Genomic DNA, 24,160 nt, shown 5'->3' with positions numbered 1-24,160 from the left:
GGGGGGTGCCTTTACAGGAGGAGATTTCAAATAAAACTCAGAACGGTTTAAAATACCTTTAAAAATTCCAACATTTCCTGGTAGGAGCAGTCCTTGGTTTTCATTAACTTTATACAGGTGAGGACAACCTCCTTTGTACAAAGAATAAGTAAAATCTATTTACAAAATCAGCTTGGCCTTGGCTCCGTGGTATTTACAAGCTCAGAGAACAGCATTTTGGCTAGACAGCATGGTACATGGTTCTCTTTTTGCTTTCTTTCTTCGCTTAAAAACAGAAACAAGCAAAACATTGTTTTTCTGCTTTGAAGAAAAAAAAAAAAAAAAAAAAAAAAAAGCCTTAAAAATTCCCTGGACTTCATTTTACAATGAGTGGTACTACTCAGAAGCTTTGGTCCCATATGGCAATTCAGTTTGCTGTGCAGATCTGCCACGTGCAGTTATTCCACCTGCAGTGAAAGGGCCGTGTATTTGGTCCCCAAAGCACAGCTGCACTGACAGATAGGATGGTGGCTCCACTGAGCATCTTTCATTTAAAAAAAATATCACTAATAAAGTCACACGCCCACCTACCCACTTCCAAGTGCTTTTTGGTTTGCTAGAGCTGAAAATTCCTGTCCAACGTTGCAGTAATATAAAAAGAAAAGACACCAAAGCTCACACTGAGGCTGAGCTGTCAATGTGCAGGGAAAGACGCAGGCTCCCCCGGTGCATTTGGCTCAATGGTTCATGTTCAAATAATGGAAAGATTTGCGTCCTTCCCAAGGCACGCGTAGCACAGTTTTGGTGGAGACGGACGAGCGCATTAAGACAAAACCATCCGGCGCAAGGCTGACGACTTCCTGACAAGAATCTCCTGGGCTGTGGTATAGCAGTTACGCTTCATGTAATGCTGAAGCAGTCTCCTCCACAAAGGGTTGCACTCCAGGAGGTACTGGTTCCCTGTTGGCACAGGGATGGGAGGCAAGAGGTTAGTAGCCAGAAGAGGCTCATACGACACCATCACAGACCGGTCAGAGACACTGTGGCCTAACATTGCTAGCCTGATGGTGCTGGGTAGCTTGCAGGGATATTCTGTTCAGCCAGAGCTCTGTGAAACCACAGCTCCTTTTTCAGTGCTGCCACATTTGCGAGCAGCTTTCCTACACATCACAGCCTACGTCCGCACAAGTAGTAGGAAACAGAAGCAAAATTCTGCCAGGAGAGAGCTCTAAGATGCAAGTGATGGCAACAACATGGTCCAAACTAAAGAGAGAATATACATGCTGCACATGAGCCACACATGCTCTCTGCTTTGTGCAGATTGCCCAGATAAAAATCACAAAATCACAGACAGTCTGAAGGGCAAAAGAATAAAGCAAGCCCATCAGTTGTACAAGTGCAGACCTCCATCCCTTTCTCCAAAGCACCCCGTTCCCCTGCAGGCTGGAGCACGCTCCCAGCTTACCCACCTAAAATGCAGAGTCCTTCCTGAGCTCGGGTGATGGCGACATTGACCTGGTTTGGGTCGGTAACAAACCCCAGGTGCTTCTTCTGCCAGCTCTTCGTGGGCTTCCTGTCAATCTCAGATCGAGGGCAGGAGCGCACAGTCGACAGGATCACGTACCTCCATTCGCTTCCTAGAAAACACGGACGACCACACTGTTTAGAAGGAAGCATCTGGCCACCCCATAACACACTCATTTCTCTACAGCAAGACCCACAAAACTGTCAGCCACAGTCTGGATTCCTCCAGTGTTGGAAGCCATCCAATTCCCAGCTGTTGCTTTCTAAGGAGCACTTGCTGCAGCAGTTCTTTGACACCCCCTTCAGGCATCCTCCAGATAAACCCTTCCTATCTTCACCAGCCTCACCCTACCTGGGCACTCCAAAAGGTTTATCCTAATTCCAAATCACTCGGAATCCAGGCCCAGGGTTGCTTCCCGCAGGGCTGAACCAACCCTGCTATCAGATTTATCTCCGAGAAGTTGTTTTTGTCCTCAGGAGAGGAGAGGAGCAACCCAAGCCGCCCTCCTAGCCTCACCTTGACTCTTCATGATGGTGCAGACGGTCACGCCGCGGATGCCCTCTTTCAGGAGGCGCTTGTTGATTTCGGATGCCTGGGCGTTGTAGGGGCTGAGGATGGCGATGCTCTCCGGATGGATGGTGCCATCTAGTGTCAGCTGCTTCGCCAGCCTCACCTGGGGAGAACGGGGTCCTGCTCACCTGGGAAGGCGGCCAGAGGCAGTAGGCCTCAAGAAGGCTGCCCCAAGGGCAGTGATGGTGCCTGGGTCATGGTCCCACACAACTGCCTCTGGCCAGGAACAGCACGGCCAGCACGCTGTAGACCCAAAGAGGAACTGCACCCTGCTGATCTTCGTCCTGTCTCATCACTCAATGTAACCTTCCTTCCGCAGTCCCCATACCACCCACCCCAACACAACATCCTCCCTTCTGCAACTCCAGCAATTCCCCAGCACCCCGCTCACCGCCTGCTCCACTTCTTCTGGGTTAGCTTTGGAGTTCTCGTTTCCTTCCTCGGTAGAGATCACGAGGCTCTGCTCCTTCCCCTCTACGTGCCCGAAGATGATCGGGCAGCAGTAGTTGTTTTTGTGGTAGAAAACGCTGTGTTTGTGTTGAAGCTGGGGGCACGTTTTCAGCCGATGGTCATAAAACTCCTGGGATGGGAACTCACAGATGTTTTTGTGCTGGCAGAAAAAAAAAAAAAAAAAAAAAAAAAAGAGAGAGAAAAACTGAGGTGAACAAATTAAAACAAAGAACTTCTCAACCGGCAGCATCATTTTAGGTAGGTTTCATCTGTGATGCCAGCGTGCTAGAGCTGGTGCTGGGTGAGTACCTGACTTGTTACTAGGAAGAGAAATGGGGAATATGTTTCCTGGTGGCTTGGAACAGACACTGACAGCAACATTTTCTGTTACAGAATAAAGACAATCAACCTGAGGAAAAGCTCACCATGCGGTACTGCGTATCCAGCATCCACGCCTGTTCCCGGTAGCGCTCAAAAAGCGATGTCTCCATGCCAAGAGACTTGCAGAAATCATTGTTGACCACAGGCCGCAGCTGTTTGTGATCCCCAAGCAAAACAACCTGGAACAAAGAATGGACACCTCAGCTGGGAGGGTGGTGAAGGCCATCAGCTCTGTGTAAGGCTATTTGTATTCAGGCATCTCTTGCTATTTATTTATGTTAGAGTTACAGCAACCTCGATCAGGGACCGTGCTGGGTGTTATATAACGATCCTGACCCAGATACTGCAGAGCCTAGCTCCCATCTGGCAGGAGAAAGTTGTCACATAGCAAGTCTGCTCCATGCTTCTTGTCACACTGACACGTTGTACCCAGGTCAGCACGTATTTTGGTGGCAGTGATGCCCACTCTGCAACGAAGCACCAAAGCCACATCCACACCACGTATTTTCCCCTACAGAAAGCAGAGTGCAAATTCAGAGGAGACCATATGGGTGTAACTGAAGACAGGGAGCTGAGCTGATCCAGCAGAGCAGCAAGTAGATGCAATAGTTCTCCACTGTAACTTTCATGCCTACAGCAGGTCTTAATGAGTCTGCTTTAAGTGACACAAACAGATAACATAGCTCATGTGCCTGCTGAGCATCCTCATGCACTTTGTGTACCTCTCTGTGCCTCAAGACTTTAATTATAGCTGGCAGAGTTGCACACCAGAGGAAAAGACTGCCTCGAGGCTGAAAAATTGGTACGCCACCACAGATACTACCGAGAACAACCTTAAAAACTGGTCAGACTTGGACGAGCACTGTGGTAAGAGGTAGAAGATGTGTAGAGACTCAAGAGCTCTGAGCAGCTATCCTAGAGACAGGTCTTTGGAAGGAACTCACCTTCTCGGCACGCGGATGGCTGACCAAGGGGATGAGGGTCTCAGGCTCTGTGGACATGGCACACTCGTCGATGAGTATCTGCTTGACATTGAGGTCCTCCAGGGAGTTGGAAGACGCGGCGGAGCACGTGCACAGGATGACATCGTGGCGCTCCAGTTCGTATTTACGAGCTTCTGTCAAGTCACGTTTGTAGCTGATGGTCAATGAAGAAGATACCAGGTTATGGACAGGAGAAACATCTCCAGGTTCCCAAGCAGGAACCAGGCAGAGGCTATACTTTCCTAAATGCCTCTGGCTCTATTTTCCTCCCCAGAAAGAACTCATGTTCCCTAAAAAGGGCTTGGGACAGAGAGCAGAAAATGCATTTTGTTCTGAATTCAACAGGGCAGAGGCTCAGGGTGTAGGATGCAGGTGTCACAGACATACTGTGACGTTCAGACCAGAAGGCCTACAGCACTGAGCAGAAGTGATGCTGAGGCTCTGCCCCGTAGCACTAACCCTGAGCTAATCACTGTTTATTATCATTCTAAATGCACAGCTTATTCACCTTTTTAAATGTTTTTACCTGATCTTGGTTTGCGTGAGGCAAGGCAAAATTGCTGACTTTCACAGAGCTCTACCAGCTTGCATCAGCTGAGGCCTCAAAACCACAGCCCAAACCTCTTCTCCCAGGGAAAAAGCTTTCTGCACTGTGATACTTCAGGTGGTGGTGGCACATGGGCAGACTCAGACATCTCTCACCAAGGTCTCTTTCTACTCACCTCTTTATTTCGGCTTCTGTTATCTCCTTTCCTTCCTTCACTCGAGTGTCAAAGCTACAGATAACTTGCCAGAAAGGGTTTTGTGGCCGTCGGATTCGATGATGCAGGATTATCTCCCTGAATAAAGAGACAATACATAAATATCTTCCCCACAGAGACCCAAGCAATTTCTTCTCCAGTGCAGCACACCACACATGTCTACATGGAGAAGTCACATTAGCTAAAGAAGTCAAAGCCAGACTTCTCCATCTTTATAGACCTGACACTTAGTTCACCCTTGAGGACACAAAATATAGCAACCGCCTGTTAACAGCTGCAAGCAGGAATGACGTCTGAGATGTTTAGGGCAGTTCAAAAAAAAAAAAAAAAAAGAGAGATGAAAAAATGTAGGATGTTTTCAATCACTGGGGTTTCTCAATTAGGTGCTATGTTAGACTATAAACCCTTAGTTGAAAAAAAATAAGTACAAAGCAGGTCATTAGTGCTGCTCGGCAGCAGTGTAGTGGAACCCACGTTTGCTCTGGCTTGTTCAGCTTTATGGGTTCAGCAAGCACCACTCCCCAGCGCTCGCACAGCCTGGGGGGCCACGTCGTCCTACCTGAGCTCAGGCTTTGATTTTGCATCCCGCAAGGCTTTGCGGGAGAGGTGCCGGTTGCTCCCTGGGTACGGGTATTCCAGTGTCTCTATGGCCTCCCCATAAACTCTCAGTGGTTTCAGGTCCTTCATCTTCAGCAGCATCTCTGGGGAAGGAGAACAAGCCTGCTCAGACAGCGCCAGATGATGCTGAGAAACCCAGCGTTCACCGTGCAAAACCCCTTCCTTCTCCCCACCCCTCGCTCATCAACCCCACCGTTACTGGTCCTCACCCCGCAGTGAGGAGTCTTCTGTGAGGACCAGACCCCATTTTCTGTCTCTCCTAGCCTCCTGCTCACAGCCTTTCCCTTCCACCGGTATGAGATACTTCAAGGGCTTAGAGCAGATAATTACCAGCAACAACATCAACGGACTTGTTGGACGGGCCACAGTACAAGATGCACTTTCTCTTTTGGGGCTTGTTTTTATCAGAGGGAGGCACTTGTTCATTCTTGCTGGTCTCCTCATTCAGCTTATGGAACCAGTAGACAATGTGACTTCCAACAACAGTTTTCCCTGTACCTAGAAAGACAAGAATGCTGCTCAGAACACTTTAACCGGGACACCCTTGCTCTAGATCAGTATCCAAATGACCAGCCCTGAAAAAATTCAAGGACCAACGGGACTGCCCTGAACAGCCCTAGGCACTGCCAACCTGTGTGACCTTTGCCTGTCTCACTGAGGGCCCCATGGAAAGTGACAGACAAGGTCCCAACGCCAAGGTGACCGTGTACACGTGCTGTCCCCACTGCCCTACCTGGTGGGCCTTGGATGAGCGTGAAGGGTTTTTTTAAAGCATTTAGAATAGCTTGTCTCTGACTGTCGTTGAGCTTCCTCTTGCTGCCAGGGAGATCAAAGGATTTTTGCTGCAGGAGTTTGGACTTTGTCACTGCTATAGCAAAGAGACAAGAGAACAAGTTTAGAGAAGGTTACTGGAGGGAGCACACAAGCAATTCAACAGGAGGTACCAAGCGACTGCGGCAAGTACCAAGCAATCACAGCCCAGCAACAAGACCGCCCAAATGTAACCCTTGTCCCACGCCAAGAGGCTCTGCCCCTGAGGCTTCTCTGTGAGCCCTGGGGATAAAATCCAGGCTGCACCCACTCCAGCAGGACAGCCTGCACCAACACCACCTACACGCCACCGGGCTAGCAGCTCTTCCCTCCCCTTGGCAGGGAAACCTCCTGCTTTGGCAGCAGGATCCCCATGGAAGGGGCCTGCAGAGGCTGCCAGGTCACCAGCCTGGCTAGAAGCACGTAGGCAAAGGAGAATATTTGCACCTACCTTTTTTTGGAGGTTCATGGCCTAAAGCGATGCTTTTAGCAAGTTCGGAGGCATGCTGGAGCCTCCAAATTGCGTTTTCTTTCCGTCTGTCAGACAAGGAAAAATAAGAGTGAGTGAAGTGCAGCATAAAGTAGTAAAGACAGTAACACAGCTTTGTACAACTGTCTTGTTTATTCTTTCTCCTTTGGTGTTGCATTAAATCCTCTCACAAAGAACTTAAAACAATTTTCATACAAGTCCTATTCTGCTTTTTGTGCCTCTCTGAAGAGCTGAGCCCGCAAATATGTTGAGAGCGAGGAGCACAACTTCTGTCCCAACTCAACTTTATTATGTCCCAACTCCATTTTATTGGATTAACTTTCAATTTTTCCTAAAATTTACAACAAACAAGGAAGCACATTCTGCCCTGGAAAAGCTACAGCAGTCACAGATGCAATTAGCAGTCTGCACTGTGAACAGAGAAGGGCAACCGGGACATCAGCTGTGCTTTGGTAAGTGCAGGTCATGCTTCACAGCAACACAGGAGGATGACTGGAACATCAGGGAGCACATGTTTGCTCAACAAACCCTGATCCAGTGCTTCACGCTGCCTTTTATGACACATATTGCAGCAATTCAGGAACGTAAGAAACAGATGTTCAGTGAAACCTCACCATGGCACCCTTCCTCTACCTCCCCAGCCCCATCCTCGAGGTCCACCAGCAAGGAACCACCTGGAGGACAGGTGGGAGAAATGCCACCACTCCCACCAAATGGCAAGGGCCCAAGGGCATGGCCGGTAGGAGCTGAGCAATGACAGATTTTTGGGCAAAGCAAAGCCTGCTTGAGTCTAGCAAGGGGTCCCCTGGGAAACCATTACGCTGCACTGGCAGGCTAACGAGAGCATGAGCACAAAGCACACTTACATGTCTGGCAGCATCTTGGGTATGAGCTCCACTGTGAAGCTGGCAGAAGGCTGTGAGATTTCTGCGGGGACGTTCTCCATGGACATATAGTTGATGTAAAAATTCAAAGTATTCAGACCAGTCCTGTCTGACTTCTGGTTGTCGTTGAACTCCTCGGTGACCCCATGAGCCACCCAAGTGTACGTGTCCGGATCGACCACAAGTTTGTTTTCTGATTTGTCCTTGTTATTCAAAGACATGTTCTGGAGGCCATGGCTAAGGCATTCCTCATCGTTTTCAAGGCTCCTAACCTTCAGCCCACTTAGGCGAATGCACAGGTAACAGTGGTTAAAGTCCACCTCAATGGAGCACTCATCCAAAAAGCTTTTGTTTAGGCAGAAAGTCCCTTGCAGCTGCCCTTTGCTCGTCCTTTGCTTTGCCCAGGTGATTTTGACATCGTGGATGACAATAGAGTCATTCTCAGCCACAGCACACGAAGCAGACTCCATGGCACTCATCGGCATCCACACCTTGCTGTACTCCGCCGTGTGCTTGTACTTGTCTTTGGACGGCAGGGTGGCGTACGCAGAGAAGCAGTCGATAGGCTTCTCCGTGTGCTGCAGACAGACGTCGAAACCCGGTGCCACGCACCACAGCTGCACGAAGGGCACCAGGAAGCCCCGAAAGACGTCCGTGGTGAGCTGGAACTGCAGCGTGTCGCCAGCGCTCAGCTCCAGGGTGATCTCCGCGTAGTGTGAGCACTCGCTCTTCCTTACCCAGCCCACCTGCCGCTTGTAGAGCTTCCTGCTCTTCTGCAGAAGAGTGGCCAGGCTCTCAAAATTCTCACTTCTGATGGCCGTGAGCATGTCCTGCCACATCTGGGTCTCGAAGAGGGCGATGCTATGGTCGTGGAGAGTGCCTATCTGCAGTCTGTGTTCCTTCATTGTCTCCACAGAATACATCCTCCTCTTCCATGTCAGCCTAACACTCTTCTGCTTCTGCATGAACATGGGCTGCTCTATCAGCTGAAGAGCCCTGTAGCTGATTACCTGCGGATCTGGAAGACTCTCTTTATTCAGTGGAAACAGGGCTTTAAAGTACCTGTCCATCCCTTCGATATCCACCACGAAGGCCATCTTCTGCAGGACTTGGCTCTTCAGCTGGGTGGCCATCTGCATGGAGCGGGCTCTCTTATCGTAAATCATCGCCTTGGAATTCTTCCTGTTGAAGTCGTGACAGAGAAACTCGATGTCATCAGAAGAATAGGTGACGGGCTTCTTGCGGAGGACAGAATGAAGGTGCCGCTGGATCACGACGTCCATGTACCGGCGGATGGGAGAGGAAGCCCAGGTGTACGAGTCAACATGCAGGGAGTAGTGGCCCATTTTCGACAGGACAGTGGAGTTGGAGCGACTGAAATAGGAGCGGCTGAGCAGTCTCCTGAACTCCAGGACCACAGGGGCCAGCTTTGGGTGGATGTCATCAGTAACGATAAGGTCTAGCATCTTATGGAGGTTACATTGATGTGCAGCTGACTGTAAATGCTCCCAGATCGGGGCCAGGAGACTGAATTGTACATTTTTAGGGGACTCTGGATTAGGAGATGCAAATTTCAGGTGGTGTGAGAGATGGAGAGACAAAGGGATGATATGGCTGTACTTGTCTTTCATGACTGAAAGCTGCTGAGAGCTTGGCTCGCTCTGACACCGGAGAGGAGTGACGTTTCTGGTGTTCTCCTGGTTGGTGAGGAACTCAGCCACGAAGCTGTTGAACATGATCATGAACTCCTCTATCATCTGATGGGAGCCCCTGTTACCTGGGGAGCTTTCCTCATCCAGCTGGTCATAGAAACAATCCTCCTGCAGCCGAAACTTGCGGTGGATCCTGGAGAAGTGATAAGCCACAGCTATGCAGTCCTCCAGGGTATCGAAACAAAGGGCATCCCCACCTCCCTTGTAGTGCTTCTTAATGCAGAGCTCTGCCTCGCTGTAGGTCAGCTGCCTGTCTGACTGGATCACAGAGAGGGCGAAGATTCCCTTCGTCACCATGTCGGTCTCCTTTTCTATGGTGATGAACAAGGAGATCGCACGGCGCTCTTTCTGTGGCAGGAGGCTGCAGATGTCTTCACTGATGCAGGGTGGGAACATGCACACAGGCTCCTGGTCAGGGGGGTAGTAGGTGACACCGCGCCTCTTCGCTTCCAGGTCCAAGGCGCTGTCTTTGGGAATGATGCCAGCCACATCCGCGATGTGGATCCCAATCTCGTATTGATGTCCAAGATCCCTGACGCTGACAGCATCGTCCAAATCCTTAGCACCTTCAGGGTCAACAGTGAAGGTCAGGTAACTCCGACAGTCCCTCAGATTCTCCTTGGCGAGGTTTGGTTTGCTGGAGGTGTATTCGGAAAGCTCCCTGGTAACATCATCTGGGTATTGCCTCTCTAAGGCATACTCCAAGTTGAGGATCTTTAAGCTTTCTTCCAAAGTCAAGGCCACACGCAAAATCGCAGTTACTATCCCCAAAGGGTAGTAAAAACCTTCCCGCCAGGAGATAATCTGGACACAGAAGACTTGGCGTCTCCTTGTGTCCTGGCTGATCTTCTCGCAGCTGACCACCCTGTACTTCCTATTAACAAACCTGCGGATGGGAATGACGTTGGGTTTCTCTTTCAGGCCTGGGACAAATATTTTGGTGACGGTGGGATCAATGGGTATCATCACCCGGGGGTCAAACTCATCCATCCTGCAGATGAAGGTCCGTTGGCTCTCCGCACGCTTCAGGATGCCCACCACCTTCCCCTGCGGGCGGAGGCCGCTGCTGTCATCCGTGCTGTCCTTCAGGATTTCCACGAGCACTTCGTCGCCAGTGAAGGCCGTCCCGCAGTGAACCCTGCCTTTGATCTGAATGGTCATGGCAGGAGAGTCATTGAGGGTGATGGCAGAAGCCCTGTCAAACCCTTCTTTGACCAGCTCGCACCTCTTGTACACGTTGGGGTCCGTGCGCAGATATTTCTGCATCACCTGAGAGGAGAAGCTGACGTACTCCTGCCTATCTTCGCACCGGTTTGAAGTCTCAGGCTTCACATTCAGCAGCCCTTCTTCGGACACCGTCACCAGCATGTTCTTGCTCTCATCTAAGAGCTCCTGGAGGATGGGATCGTCGGGATTCAGGCTGTCGGCCTCAGAGCTCCCGGAGTCCGTGTCACTGTCCTCGTCGTCCTGTTGTGGGCTCCTTCTCCAGCTCTCGTTGTCATACGCGGCCTGCTTGATCTGCGCCATCGTCAGGTCCTCCGGGAAGGCGCTCTTATTCTCGATGCACTCCTGGATGAAGCGCTTCCACACCTTGCTGCACTGGCCGTGGGAGCACAAGGCCACCGCATCCCCCACCGCAATGACCTGCGACTGAGCCCTGGTCATGATGGTGTTGAGCACTCGGGCTTCGTTGAAGAACTCGTGGTTGTGGGAGGCCGAGATGCGCAGGCTCTCGCTGGTGTGGACGGTGCTGATGATGATGACTCGGAACTCCCGCCCTGCACCAGAGGGGACAAGGCACAAATCACTCAAGGGAACGCTCTCGGGGATCGCGACGGCCTCCAGGCACGAGCTGGGATGGACGCCGCCGGTCACCACCACCCACACACCAGGGAGGGAAGGGCGGTGTGGAGACAAAATGGCAGAGCACAGAAGCAGCCCTGTGGGCTTGGTGGGGATGAGGACAGTGACCCTTGACAAGTGTCCCTCTACCCTCAAGGACAGCACTGCCGGCTGATGGCATGACAAATAACAAACAGCAAGAGGCACCCTGGTGATTTCGGAGCTGGGAAGAGAATGTAAAGAAAGGGTGTGGAGAGCAGAAACACACCCCAGGGGTTGGTTAATTCTCACCACGAGGAGTCCCAGCTGTACAGTAAAAAATAATAATAATAATATTAAAAACATGGATGAGTCATAAACTGGAGAACAAAAACAGCCCTATCTCTGTCATCATCCAGAGCAGCGGCCTCCTCCTTCAGCAAAGTGCTCTGCAGTTTTGGCTGCAGTGGGTACCCACGGGGCACGTTAGTTTCAATTCCCTTCTACTCCTGGCCTCCCCTGCTGGCACGTGGGGCTTCCTTCACGCGATTCACACGTGCTGACGTCTCTGGGATGGCACTTCCAGGGGCTCCACCCTCCCACCAAGCAACATCCCTATGTTTGAAACGACTTGACAGTTGGGTGCAGATTTAATTCAGTGTGAAATCGTATTCACGAAGGCAAGGGTGAACTCCAAGAATTACCAACCAGACGGGGATGGCAATCAGCCAGAGGATTTCCAGGAGCTCCCTCCTAGTCAGCGCCATGTGGGCCGCATGGGGAAGAGCAGGGAGCTCTGCCTGAAAGCACCCCAGGCATTTTCCCAGAGGGTATTTTGCCATGAGACCACCCTGGGTATCTTGCAGGGAAATGCATGCATGGGCACTCACTGAGTGAGCTTTAGAGAGCCTGGTTATCTGGTGTGAGAGATGCACACAAATGCTGTATAGCAGGCACAGCAAGGAAAGGCAAACCACCCTGCCCACCAGCCATGGGGAAGTGCCCATAAAACCCACTTGCTCCATCAGCTCAGCCCTGGGCATTTTAGCAAGGAGGACAATGTCAAGATGTTTTCTTCTCACCACCCAGCATCTCTTCCCCCTGCTCATTACACAGTGGCAGTAGCTGTGATCGACTCTCCTGTCCACAGATGTGACTGGAAAAGTCCTCCCTAGCACGCAGGAGACCTCAAAACACAACCACACATTATTCAACTATTGCAAAGGGCACATACCTGGCAAGTTTTCATAGTTTTCCACCATCACTTCTTGTAGTTGCTTCTTCCTCAGCGCTTGCCGTATTACAGAAACCTGGTAAGGAACAAAGAGGCATAACTGAGCCCAGTTTCAGCTCAGGAACGTGCTCCCCCAACTCCAAGGTCCCTCACCCTTCTCAGCTGCTGGTTCCCCAACAAGGTTACTCAACAGCCATCTCACATCCTGGGCTGACTTCAGCCAGTGCTCCCAGTCTGCCCTCCAGTTAACCCGCTTAGAGGGAGCTGAAAGACATCTTCGACTAAAGCAGCCCACCACGAGGCATCAGCCACCCACTGCACACTGCTTTACACAGAGAGCACCTCGATTAAAAAGTGGTGGCATGCAAGACCCCAGGTTCCCCCTCTTTGCTAACACAAGAGATGGGTTTATCATAAGCAGAGCCCAGCGTTTATTAGGAAGGGTTTAGGGAGTAGTCAGCAGCTCATACACACTCCTCCAGCTAGGGAAAGCGTGCTTTGCCTACATACCTGTGCACCGTGGGAGACCACACAGATCTTCCTCAGATCTCGGGCACCCCACTCATCTGGCCACCTCCAATAAATCTCCTCCACTTTCTCAGTCACTTGTGTTATCTCGGAAGCATTCTGCCACGAAATCAAGGACATATCCTTTTCGGCCACACCAGGAACATGGCAGAACACGAGCGGGTAGATTTCGGGGTGGGGGGGAATGTTCCCACTGGCGCGGATAGCATTGCCTTTGCCAACGTAGAAGTGCTTGGACACAAACTCAATTATGCCTGCAGTAGAACGATAATTCTCATTGAAGATGATCCTGCTCTTCATGGCCACGTCGTGCTTCTCTTTCTGGTAAAACTTAAAGAGTCTGTTCAACATGGTGTGATCCGCGGACTGTGCCTCCCCAACACAGAACAGCTTTGGGGTTATCTGCATGTGGTCCCCAGCGAGGACGATCCGGGTGCCGAGAGTGGCATACGAGAGTGGAATCAAAGCTTCACATTCCAGCATCTGAGCGGCCTCATCGATCATGATGTGGGTGAAGTGACCCGGGGCGACCTTCAACTTCTTGGATAACGTGGAGGTGGTAATAATTATGCGGTGCCTGTTGAGATCTGTCTGTGTGGGGTGCCGGAAGGAGCGCTGGTTTTCAGAGAGGCAGCAATACTTCTGAACAATGGGGTCGGTCATGGTGACGGGCCGGTCAGTGGATATAATCCTCAGGGGAACATCCTGCAGACGCCCGTTGATCACGTAGTTGTGGAAATACTCCCGGATGTAGATGTCAGCAGCGCTGGAGGGGAACAAAGGTGGAAACTATCAAGGGACTGTAAGTGGTGCTCCCAGTGCTGTGACCATTATCCCAGTCTTCTCTTATCACCCACCCACCAGCAGCCAAACCCTCCCCAAGCTGTGGCTGACAACACACCCTTCACAAGAGATAACCATGTACGTGCAAAGAAGTCGGTGTTTACTCAGCCACCAAGTCCAAGCATATTTTGAGAATATGGTTTAAAGTATGATCTGATACACGAGACCAAGGCATCAATCAATGCTGATACGGAGAAATCATTTCAAATGCAACGTGCCCAGCTAAATCCGTGGCCCTGCTTCTCCCTGGAACCAAATCACACAGCCGTGAGCTGGTACACCTCTCCTCTGCTGACCTCCCGGCATCCCCAGCCCAGGCGGATGATGCAAGATCTGCACAAAAAGTAGTTTCAGGGCGAGCAGGCAGCCTGAAACAGGCTAAGATTAGAAGTCATACATTTATTATACATTGCAAACTAAGGCAGTAACAGCCTGCAGGATTGGACGTGGACACCTCTCAGCATAACTGCGCTAATTTTAACAAGCTTGGCCTGGATTCTCTGGAGGCAGACTCAACAGCAGTCAGACCAGATCCTGCATTTCCCTTTCCCCAAACTCCCCATGGAAAAGTCAAAACAATGACATATGCATAGAGCCTTCAAGGGCTCCACTCCATTTCTTCCAGTACACGTTCAAGGCTAGAAATACTGCTCTCTCCATCCCCACTTGATAATGGAGCAGGAATGTGCTACCTCTTCCGCCAACACTTCCACCCGTGCCAGGCTTCTTCCTAGCAGGAGTGCCAGAGCAGTTTAAGACATATTAAACGCAAATGAATTATTTATTTAAACAAGTAATTGAGACGCATACTTAAAAAAGGCCAGCTCAGCTCCCTCTCGTGGACTCTGGCTCCCTCTCATCACACGAGGCAAGCACTGGCCCAGTGCAGGAGCCTGACCCACGACTCTGGCTGCCTTTTCCCTCGTCCCCTGCTAACCTGTTGGTGTGGGTGCAGATCAGCACCCGCGTGTTGGGCTGCCTGATGATCTCCAGGGTGGCCATGGCCAACGTGAATGTCTTCCCCGTGCCGAAAGGTCCGTAGATGAGAAGAGGGGGGACCTGCCGGCTGCTGGTTACCTGGCCAGTGATGAAGGAGATGGCCAGTTTCTGTTTGCTGTTCCCTTCCCGGGGTTGTCTGAGGCAGTAGGGGATAGTGCAACTGGCGACATCAGGTAGGACCAGCCTCTCATCCAGCAGGTTGTCGACAGCCTGATGCCACTGCCGAAACAGCAGCTGGTCAATTTGGAACTGGATCTCCACGTTGAGGGAGGTTTTTGGCTTCAAGTTCAGCTCTGAGCAGCAACTCTTTGGTATCAGTAGCCAGATAGTGTTCTCCGTGGTGGCTTTATTGTACACGCCAACCTCGTAAACCCGATTGTCTACAGGTGGGTCGAGTGCCAGGAAAGCGGTGGGCACGGACCTGTTCAGCAGATACCCCTCATCTGTGTCCGGCGAGAGGTTATACGGGGTAGGCACTTTAGCAAACAGCTCACCAGGCGGGGCAAACTCCATCCCCACGGAGAGGTTTTCGATCATGTTGCTCAGCGAGATGAGGACCCGCAGGCTGAGTCTGAAAGGAGGAAAGACCCGAATTAACAGAGAACCAACTCGTCACTTACTTCATTAGCAACTGCCCTCCCCTCTGCAAAGAGGGGATTGTCACCTACACCCTGAGCACAGGGACAGGAACCGTGCTTTGAGCCGATCCACAGCCACGGGACACGACACAGCCCTTCCCCTCGTATCACTGCCCAGCAAGCCCTCTCGCTTTCCTTTTTTTTTTTTTGGAGGGTTTCACAGGAGCCCGAGGACCCAACCCAGAAGAGACAGGGACTTCACCAGCAGCACGGCCCCAAGGACGGGGCTAGCAATGGGTGCACGGTCCACAGCTAGGAGGAACCCGTTTGGCTCCACGCCTGGCACTTACTTGGCAATCAGAGCCTGTTCGGCTTCTTCCTCGCAGAAGAGGAAGCTGTGCATCCTCTCACGGTAGTTGAGCCGGGTGATGGCAGCGTTCACACCGCCCTCAGGCCGGTAGTCCAGCGAGAGCGCCGCAGGTTTGTATTTGGCCAGCAGATCCATGTCTTCGCTCGTCCTTGGCACGCTGTGAACGATGATCCGGTTGCCTCGGTCCCACCGCACGAAGTCGACGGGGCGGCTGGTGGCGGCAGGGACGTGCTGGGGGCCATCCCTCCGGCCAACCTTCACCTTGATCTTCTGCAGGAGGACGGGGCGGCTGCCGAAGTCGAACACCACCCACTGCTCAAAGACGCCCAGCGTGCAGCACTCCATGGAGACCTCCACCAGCGCCGTGGGCGGCGAGGTGGGCAGCGTGGCCACGTGCTCCCCGCGGAGGTAGTGGAGTCCCCGTGCCAGCCCGTTCCCCGAGAGGTAGAAGTTGGCTCCTGGATCCCGTTTCAGCAGCGCCACGTGCTGCAGGGGCATCTGCCGAGTGAGGAGAAAGGAATATGGTGAGGGAGACCCAAGGCATGAGCTTGAGGTGCTACCGAAAGCTGCTGCAGGAGCCGAGTGCCACCCTGGACCCAGTGTTCCTGAAATTCTCCTGAAAGGAGCTTATTCCTCGTGCAACCCCAGAGCGATTTCTTTAAGCTTTTAAGAACCTCAGGTCGCAGTTTTATAGAGTGTCTGCTGTAAGCTTGGCAGAGGGGAATTAGACCTGGCCTCTTGCTCCCAGTGCCCACACAAAATTCAGGGCAGGAAGGTGGCTGAACGTCGTTATTTGTGATGAGAAGCAGGAGGCGCTGAGAGCAGCCAGGTGCACACCAGCCCTGCTGCAGGAGACACGGTGGCTGCACAGCCACTGCCAAATACCCGATGCACATCCTCTCTCGGACACCCCCAGATCCCTGTCGTGGAGCCGAGAGCCTCCTGCAGGGGTGGGCAGGCTCTCAGCCTTCTGTTACACGGAGGTGGGCTTACCTTGGAGTGGACCCTGAACTTCCACTGGTGTTTAAACCGCTTGTCCTCTGACTCCACGTGCAGGGGCTGTGGACACACAACCGTAACGCCCTCGACGTACTCAGACATCTGCAGGAGAGGCATAAGAAGATGGGGATGAAGGCAATAACCCAGGGACAGGCTCCAGCACTGCTGCTCAGTGTTCCCGTGCAGCACCCTTGGGAAACAAAATGTCCCAGGGCAGAGCAGCGCGGTCAGGTACCTGGAGCAAGCTCAGGTGCTCAGGCTGCCTCAAAAGGGGAGAAGAAACAGGGATGCTACAACGGTTGGACTTGATCTTAGAGGTCTTTTCCAACCTGAATGATTTTATGATCCCTCTCTGCATCACCTCTGGCGATGAGACTGTTCGAGGCCGTGGGCTCCCTTCCCAAGCTCAGAAAACACACCGGGCTACCATAAACTAATGCTCCCACCCTGCCGCCCACAACTTACAATCAACACCTCGTTGGAGCACGCCCGATACTCAGCAATCAGCCGGTCCTGGTAGGACAAAAGCCCTTCCTTCATGGCCTGCTTCTTTTTCTTGGCGGCAACCTTCACCCTCTGGTTCCACTCCTGCAGCTCCTCCACAGAGTGCGCCTTGGTGCACCTGCTCCCCATTTCGCACAGCTCCGCTCTGTCGGGAGAGAGCCGTCCCAGGTGCTGCCCGTGCCCGCTGCCCACGGCCACCCTGCCCCGGTGCCGGCGCGGCCCCTTACCTGCTGCACAGCGTGAAGTTCTTCAGCCCGAGCGGTGGCGCACGGTGGACCCACTGGACGGAGGTGTCGACCGAGAGCATCTGCATGTGCTCAACGGAGGAGCAGTGGTCCTCGAAGCTCTCCTGCGAGCTGACAGTCACCAGGCAGACCCGGCAGTAGAAGCTCACCGGCGCGGGTGCCGCCGGCTTGCCGTTTTCGGCACACAGCCCCGCTGCCAGCAGCAGGTCGGAGCGCAGCAGGCCCTGCTCCCTCTCGGCCTGCCAGACAGCCATCTCCACGTCGCTGTGCGCGAATTGGCACCGCTGTATGCTGTGCCGGCAGGGCTGCCCCTTGGAGACGAAGTAGCAGTAGTTGAGGACCGGAATGAACTCGGGGCAGGGGCGGATGGCGATGTACTGCTTCTTCAGCCGGCTGTCGGACACCACGTGCACCAGCAGCGGGTCCCATTTGCGGTGGAACTCGCAGAGCCACGCCTGGCCGCCCGCCGAGATGCGCTGCGGGCAGCCGAAGAAGCACTTCTTGCAGATCTCCTGGAACTGCCCCCCAAACTCGCTCAGGATCTCGCTGGCGGCTGTGGCCGTGGCGGGGAGGTGAGCGTCAGAGCAGCCCCCCAGCTGCGCCTGCAGCACCGCCGCCTTCAGCTGCCGCCTCTCCAGCTGCTGCTCCTTCTCGAAGTTCCACACCACGGCCTCCTCCGGGCTCCAGGCGAACGTGCACTGGTTCCCGTGCTTGCTGCAGCCCAAGCCCACCCTGTAGTACCTGCAGACGGCGTAGCGGGCTGGGTTGGGGAATCCTGGCCGCCTCGATATCTTCCTCCAGGCTGTGCTGTGCCGGCTTCGGCAGCGGGCCAGGAGGATCTCGTACATGCACTTGTGCTCCACCTGCCGCAGCTGGTAGGTGATCTCGTTCTCCTTCACGCTGCACTTGGAGCACACCAGGAGCAGCTCCACGTGCTGCTGGAGGGTGCCCAGCGGCACCGCGGGGCCGTTCGCCGTGGGCATTGTCAGCGGTGGCTGTGCGGAGCGAGGTGACCCCAGGGAAGTTCCTAAAAAGCGATGCGGGGCGGAGGAGGTGCCATGGAGCCGCTGTGTCCTAGCTCGCTACGTACCTGCCGGCCATCGGTGCGAGTTCCCAGAGCCTGACAAAGAAACAAGCAACGAGTGACTTAGCAAGAAGCATTAGCTGGTCTCTCTGCTGCACGTGAGCTGAGGCATCAAAACAAAGCCTCCTGCGACTAGCCAGGAGCCTCAGCCTGCAGCAAAACTCAGCCAGAGCCATGCTCGCCCCCAGCACCCAAACGTTTGGGGTCTGCTCCCGACTTGCTCGGTGGCTGAGTGGGTCCCGGAGGACCACATCCCATAAGGGGAGGCTGCTGAGCTGCAGGGCACCAGGAGGCTGAGCGCAATCCTCAGCGTGCTGCAGGCTGCAGACCTTCATCCTGTCCTGCACAGGGCAGGGGAGCTGCTTGTGGCAGAGGCTGTCCCAAAGGGTGGATGGCACGGCACAGCTCGGCTTGGAAGGGTCCCTGCAGCGGCCACTGACCTCCCAAAGCAGAGCCCAGCAATCTGACTTCCTCTTCCCTCTCCCAACACCTCCCCCATCTCCGCTTCCTCCCTCCAGCTTTCTCTTTTTTTTCCCTGCTCTCTCCCCCCTGGGTCATGCTGGGGCACGGCAGTGCAGCCCCACCACCGTGCCAAGCAGCAGAACCCCCGGCCTTGCCCCCAGCCCTCCTTCCCGTGGCGCACGAGATTAATTGGGATTAATCAACACAACGACCGCCCTCCTTCCTCCCTGGCTCCAGCAGCCAAGGCCAGGAGCTGCTTGCTGGGCATACTGGAGCGGGGAGCCCGCCGGGCATCTCGTCCCGTAAACATCCGGCTCCAGATGCGGGGACGGTGACTCACTGCTCCGAGCCGTCCCCGTGCCATGGGCGAGAGCATCTGCGAGCAGTTTCCTGGGTAACCAGGGGCAGGGAGCATCCCTGGAAATGCTGCTGTGGGGTTTCGGGGTGTGTGCAGGCGCCGGGGCTGGCTGGGTTGCGATGCTCGGGGCACAGGGTGCGCTGCCAAGCAGAGCCACCAGCCTCGTGCTGAGCGTCTGCCTCGGGAACCCAACCCACAGCCACGAAGGAGCAGGGGAAGGACTGTATTTACGGCTGAGGTCCGACAAACAGCAGAGCAGGGCTCAAACTTTGTGCTGCTTCTGCTTAAATCCTTTCCACTGAGATTCCTTTGCCTCCCTCTGGGTGAAGGGGATGAGGAACAGCGAGGTGCAGCCAGCTGGGTGCTGGTGCTGCCTCTTGGGCTGGGACTGCGGGCAGCAAAACACCAAGCGGGGACGGCAGCGACCAGAGCATCACCGTGCACCATCAGGGAGCAACCAGCATCACATCCGCGTGCCAGCAGGAATAAATCACCTCCTCCTACCTCTCCGCCACGCATCGGGCTGGGCACACGCCCCGCGGATACACACGAGCCCTGTTTATCTCCCCAGGTCTGGCAGCAAGCCCAGCTCCGTGCACCGCTGCCACTTGCTGTTTCCCTAAACTGCAAAGCTCCCCGCCCCAAAAGGGTCTGGCGAGCATGGGAGCTGGTCAGGAGCGCGTTCCTGAGCGTGCCGGGATCAAGGCTAACATCCGTGGCTTTTGGCCCACTTTGGTTTCCCTCTGATAGCAGTTTCACCTTCCTTCCTCTGGAAGCAAATCCTCGGGGGGGGCGAAGCGCTCGCGTCCAGGCTTTGTGCAACATCTGGCATGGAGGAGACTCGGTCACGGGCGAGAACTCCAAAAGAGCTCAGTAACACAAAATCGAGCGGCTGAAACCTGATCGCTGGCTCTCAGCTCGGTCAGGGCAGCGCAGGAGGAGCGCAGCTCCCCACTCCCAGCACGCCCCCAGCAGCTGAGCCCAGCAGGGAGCAGGACGAGGTCCTGCAGCGCTGCAACGACTCCGACACCGACCCGCTCCGTGAAGCAGTTTAGGAACTACTAATAACTAGCACACGGGGAAGCCGGGGCGTTACTGGAATTCATGCCAAAGGCAGGACATCCCAGCTTAAAAAAAGCCACGAGGGAATATTCTGGCTTTAAAGGGTCAATTCTGCTGCTGTTTATTTTTTTAACAAAGTGTTTGATTTTCAGCAAGCTCTTGGAACAAGCTCCCTGTCTGGGTCTGTAAGTAGGAGGGAAGAGGAAAGGGAAGTGCATCCCCCTCTTAAAGTCTCCGTGGATCACCAGCATTAAAGCCAATTCAAAGCTTTTTCATCTCCACGACCACCTTACAGCAGAACAGGGAGGAGGAGAAAAGAAAAAACGCAACAGGAGCTTTTGAAATCCAAAAGCTGGTGGAGGAGGGATGTGTGGCACAAGGAAGTTCAAGGAAACTGCCCCACAAACCAGCCTTCCTGCTGACAATAAAGCTCTGATGTCAGCAGGGCAAAATCCATGTGGCCTCGAGGATGGTGGCAGCTGATCAGGAGGAACAGATACCTGCGAGCCACAGACCGCAATTTGCAAGTCGGATTTTGTACATTTTCCAAACCCCCCTTCCTTGCACGAGCCCCGAAAAGCACAAACTGGGGTTTAAAGCCACTTGCAACCCGCTGATGGGCAAAACGAGTCGCTCGAATGGCATGGACTGGTACACGCCTGCTCTGGAGCCCAGCTCCACCAGGAGCATCTGCTCCTCTTCCAATTCCTCGTACCCTCAGCTCCACGAGCACCCTCTGCCCAGCACCGCTCTGACCTCTGAAAACCAAAGCGAAGCACGCCACCGCCTCGCCAAAAACATTTCCTCCATGCTCAGGAAGACAAACACTTTGGGTCAGGGCTAGGGCTCGCTGCATCCGAGCATCATCTCCTGCCCTCGGCAGCCGCCTCGCAGGGCTGTGCTGACGCGCGGGGTAATCACATTTCCCTGGGCATGGCGAGCAGAAGCGCGGCCGCCTGCCTGGCTGCAGCAGAGGAACGCTCGGCGTACCCGCGCCGCTGGTCCTGCTCGCACCCGGAGCAGAGCTGGGGGAGGAGGGCGGCTTTTTTGTCAGATCTCGCCTCAATTAATTATTGACAGGAAATTAGGCAACCCATCACACTGGCGTGAGCCAAGTGCCCCTCGGTCGCAGCAAGCAGGGTGGCTCAGAGTGCCAGGACTGCCCCCTGCATCTCCCCACTGCCAGTGGACATGCGCGCCTCGGGGGACTCTGGTCCTGCACCCCGGTCATCCGTCCCAGCCAAGGTTTGGGCACCCCAGGACTTTGTCTTCTCACAGCTGAGGATGCTCCAAGGAGCAGGGCGAGATCCGTGCAGCATCTCCAAGCACCCCACAAGTGGGTGGCACAGCCGGGCTGCCAGGAAGGGTTTGCACCGGTGCTGCCCCACGGGTGCTGCTCTGTGCCGCTCGCTTCCCCATCCACCTGAGCTTATCCTCGCAGCGACAGCGGGCTGCCCTCTCCCCTGAACTTCCCTCCTGAGCAAATCCAACTTCTGTAGCTGCAAATCTCCTTTTCCCGGCCGCTTTCACCACGCCAATTCCCTCCGCGTCCCAAAGAGCCGGGGGGATGGAGGGCCGGCACGCTCCCCCCACCCAGGGGGGAGCCCCCGGGGTGCGCACAGCCCCTCGCACGCCGGTGCACGGTTGCACGGAGCCCTCGGCATCTGCAGCCACAGCCACCGCGTTTGCCTTACCCAAACAGGAAAAGTTCACCACGAGCTGCAGACCACATCCCCGAAGCTCAATGAAGAGGAACCGGGGGGCTGCTGCCGGGGGTGGGGGGGACGCAGCGCGCCCCTGCCCGCCCGGCTGCTCCCTGCCACCCCCGGCCAGGACTTTGCACCCCAAAAGCCGCACCTTGACCACCATCCCCTCCTCTCCGCCGGGGCTCCCGCACGGGCAGGGAGATGCTGCGAGCTCGGGGGGCTGGAGGGGGGGGCTGCGCACCCTGCATCGCCCCCACGAACACCCCCGGAGCACCCCAGGGCCCCCCTGCGCCCGCCATCTCCCCAGCGCGCACCCAGCCCCGCGCTGCGTGCCAAAGGGATCCCGCAGCACCCAGCGCACCCCGTGCCCCCCCCGGCACCCCCAGCACCCCGGGGTGCCCCCCAGCATCCCGCAGCACCCCGGGGCACCCCGCAGAGCCCCCGCTGCCCCCAACCCAGCGTCGCTCTCACCGCTGCCGCGGCCGGGGATGGTGGGGGGGAGCCCGGGGCGGCCGCCCTGCGCTCGGGGCTCCCCGCCACCGCCGGTGGTTTCGTTTCTGGGGCCTCCCCGCATTCAAAGAGGGGCCGGACTTCGCGGAAATTGCATCACGGCCGCCCCGCCCCGCCCCTCCCGCCGGCACCGGGGGGGAGCCGGCACCGGCACCGGAGCGGGGGGAGCCGGCGGCGCCCGGAGGCAGCGGGGCGCGGGGAGCCGGCGGCACCCGGGGGGGGATGCGCCGGCACCGGGGAAGGATGTACCGGCACCGGGGGTGCATGCACAAGCACCGGGGGGGGATGCACCGGCACCGGGGGTAATGCACCGGTACCGGGGAGCATGCACAAGCACCGGGGGGGCATGCACAAGTACCGGGGGTTACACACAAGCACCGGGAGGGCATGCACCGGCACCGGGGTTCATGCACAAGCACCGGGGGGGGATGCACCGGCACCGGGGTTCATGCACAAGCACCGGGGGGGGATGCACCGGCACCGGGAGGGCATGCACAGGCACCGGGGGTTACGCACAGGCACCGGGGGGGGATGCACAGGCACCGGGGGGGGTACCGCAAGGCGCTGCCTGCACGGGACACCGAACAGGAGGGGAGCGCCCTGCCCGGCTCCGCTCCCTCTGCACCCCCGGGAACCGGGCTGCTGTGTCTGTGTGTCTGTCCGTCTGTCTGTCTGTGTGTCCGGCTCCCGGTCCCGGTCCCCGTCCCCTTGTCAAAGCCCCCCCGTCCCTTCTCCTGCACCCCGGGGGCTGCTCCCGGCCGCCAGCCCCCCCTCTCCCCCGGTTGCCCCGGCCGCTGCTCACCGGGTCCAGCAGCCGCTCCGCGCCCCGCCGGCTCCGGCAAACAGCGAAGGAAAGGAGGGGGTCGTGGCGGGGGTCGTGCAGGGGTGGCCCCGGTCCCCAGCCCGGCGAAGGTTTGCCGGGAGGGAACCCGACGGCCTCTGTTTTTAAAGGGCTTCCGGGAGGGGCAGGGCTCGTTCGTTTCCTTTCTGTTCATCATCCCGGCAGTTTCATTTTCCATTCCTTTCCCTGCCTGGTGAGGTGCACCCAGCCACAGGAAGTTCAACCTCGAGCCAAAAAAAGAATCCAGCCCCAGAAGCGAGCGCGCTCGGAGCTGAGGATGGGATCGTTGGCTCTGTGCAACGCGGTGGCTGCGCCAGCACCCGGGGCAGCAAGAGCCCAGGGCACCATCACCTGGACCTCAGCACCTGCAGTTCAAGGGCTGCTTGGCTTCCCAGCCTTCCCCATCCTAGTTTTGCCCCTTCCCAGCTCCCTCGCAGCTCGCCCAGCTGAGCCAAAGCAGCTCAGGACGTCCCCAACCCAGCTGCGGTTTCATCCTCCCACTGCACAATTGGGTGCTGCCAAAAGTCAGCAGCAGCCTGCACGGGTAACCGGCGAGCACAGCCTGCCCTGCTGACCCTGCTGACACCCCAAAACCACACAGACCCCATGGAAAGGCCACGAGGGGTCCCCCAGGAGGCTGCCCCAAAGACAGCCCCCCCCCAGCCTCACCAGCCTGGGCAAGAGGCTTCAGGGCGCACCGGCACGCACAGCGGCTGGTGCACGCAGGACAACGTGGCCAAGCCCCAGCCCCGGCTTCCCCAGCTAATAAAATGATCTCTGTGCCAACACCCAGCAAGTTCTGGAAAGCAGCTGGGCAGAACGAGCACACCCAAAAAGTGAGGGGCTGTAAAAG

General features: G+C 55.6%; 1 protein-coding gene across 2 annotated transcripts; it reads right to left on the bottom strand.

The window, feature by feature from the left end:
- Positions 1 to 308: 308 nt before the first annotated feature.
- On the bottom strand, positions 309 to 23,471 carry HELZ2 (helicase with zinc finger 2). Of its 2 annotated transcripts, none has more exons than XM_038166099.2 (20): positions 23,269 to 23,471; positions 17,267 to 18,404; positions 17,001 to 17,184; positions 16,530 to 16,637; positions 15,517 to 16,034; positions 14,527 to 15,159; positions 12,729 to 13,512; positions 12,219 to 12,294; positions 7,434 to 10,941; positions 6,529 to 6,614; positions 6,001 to 6,135; positions 5,598 to 5,765; positions 5,209 to 5,350; positions 4,611 to 4,727; positions 3,850 to 4,042; positions 2,950 to 3,084; positions 2,466 to 2,684; positions 2,021 to 2,177; positions 1,449 to 1,616; positions 309 to 939 (listed from the first exon to the last, which is right to left on the bottom strand). In XM_038166099.2, exons 2-20 carry the CDS (start codon positions 18,265 to 18,267, stop codon positions 803 to 805), a joined length of 8,469 nt encoding a protein of 2,822 aa, XP_038022027.2. In that variant the 5' UTR covers positions 18,268 to 18,404; positions 23,269 to 23,471; the 3' UTR covers positions 309 to 802. The 2 variants fall into 2 exon arrangements, with proteins under 2 accessions (XP_038022027.2, XP_071882360.1); XM_072026259.1 differs by lacking the exon at positions 23,269 to 23,471 and adding an exon at positions 22,428 to 22,565.
- Between the last annotated feature and the right edge of the window lie 689 nt (positions 23,472 to 24,160).

This window comes from Anas platyrhynchos, chromosome 21 (genome assembly GCF_047663525.1).
Source record: "Anas platyrhynchos isolate ZD024472 breed Pekin duck chromosome 21, IASCAAS_PekinDuck_T2T, whole genome shotgun sequence".
NCBI classification, from domain to species: Eukaryota; Metazoa; Chordata; class Aves; order Anseriformes; family Anatidae; genus Anas; species Anas platyrhynchos.
The sequence above is the reverse complement of the archived record's forward strand: the minus strand, read 5'-3'. Positions and strand labels throughout refer to the sequence as shown.

Bases quoted from the DNA above. Each gene is read 5' to 3' on its own strand.
- HELZ2 (XM_038166099.2), bottom strand. From the start codon at position 18,267: ATGCCCACGGCGAACGGCCCCGCGGTGCCGCTGGGCACCCTCCAGCAG. The intron at 4,728-5,208 runs GTAGGACGACGT...CTCTTTATTCAG, and splicing joins AAATCAAAGCCTGAGCTCAG to GGAGATAATCCTGCATCATC. The intron at 4,043-4,610 runs GTGAGTAGAAAG...ATTGACCATCAG, and splicing joins ACAGAAGCCGAAATAAAGAG to CTACAAACGTGACTTGACAG.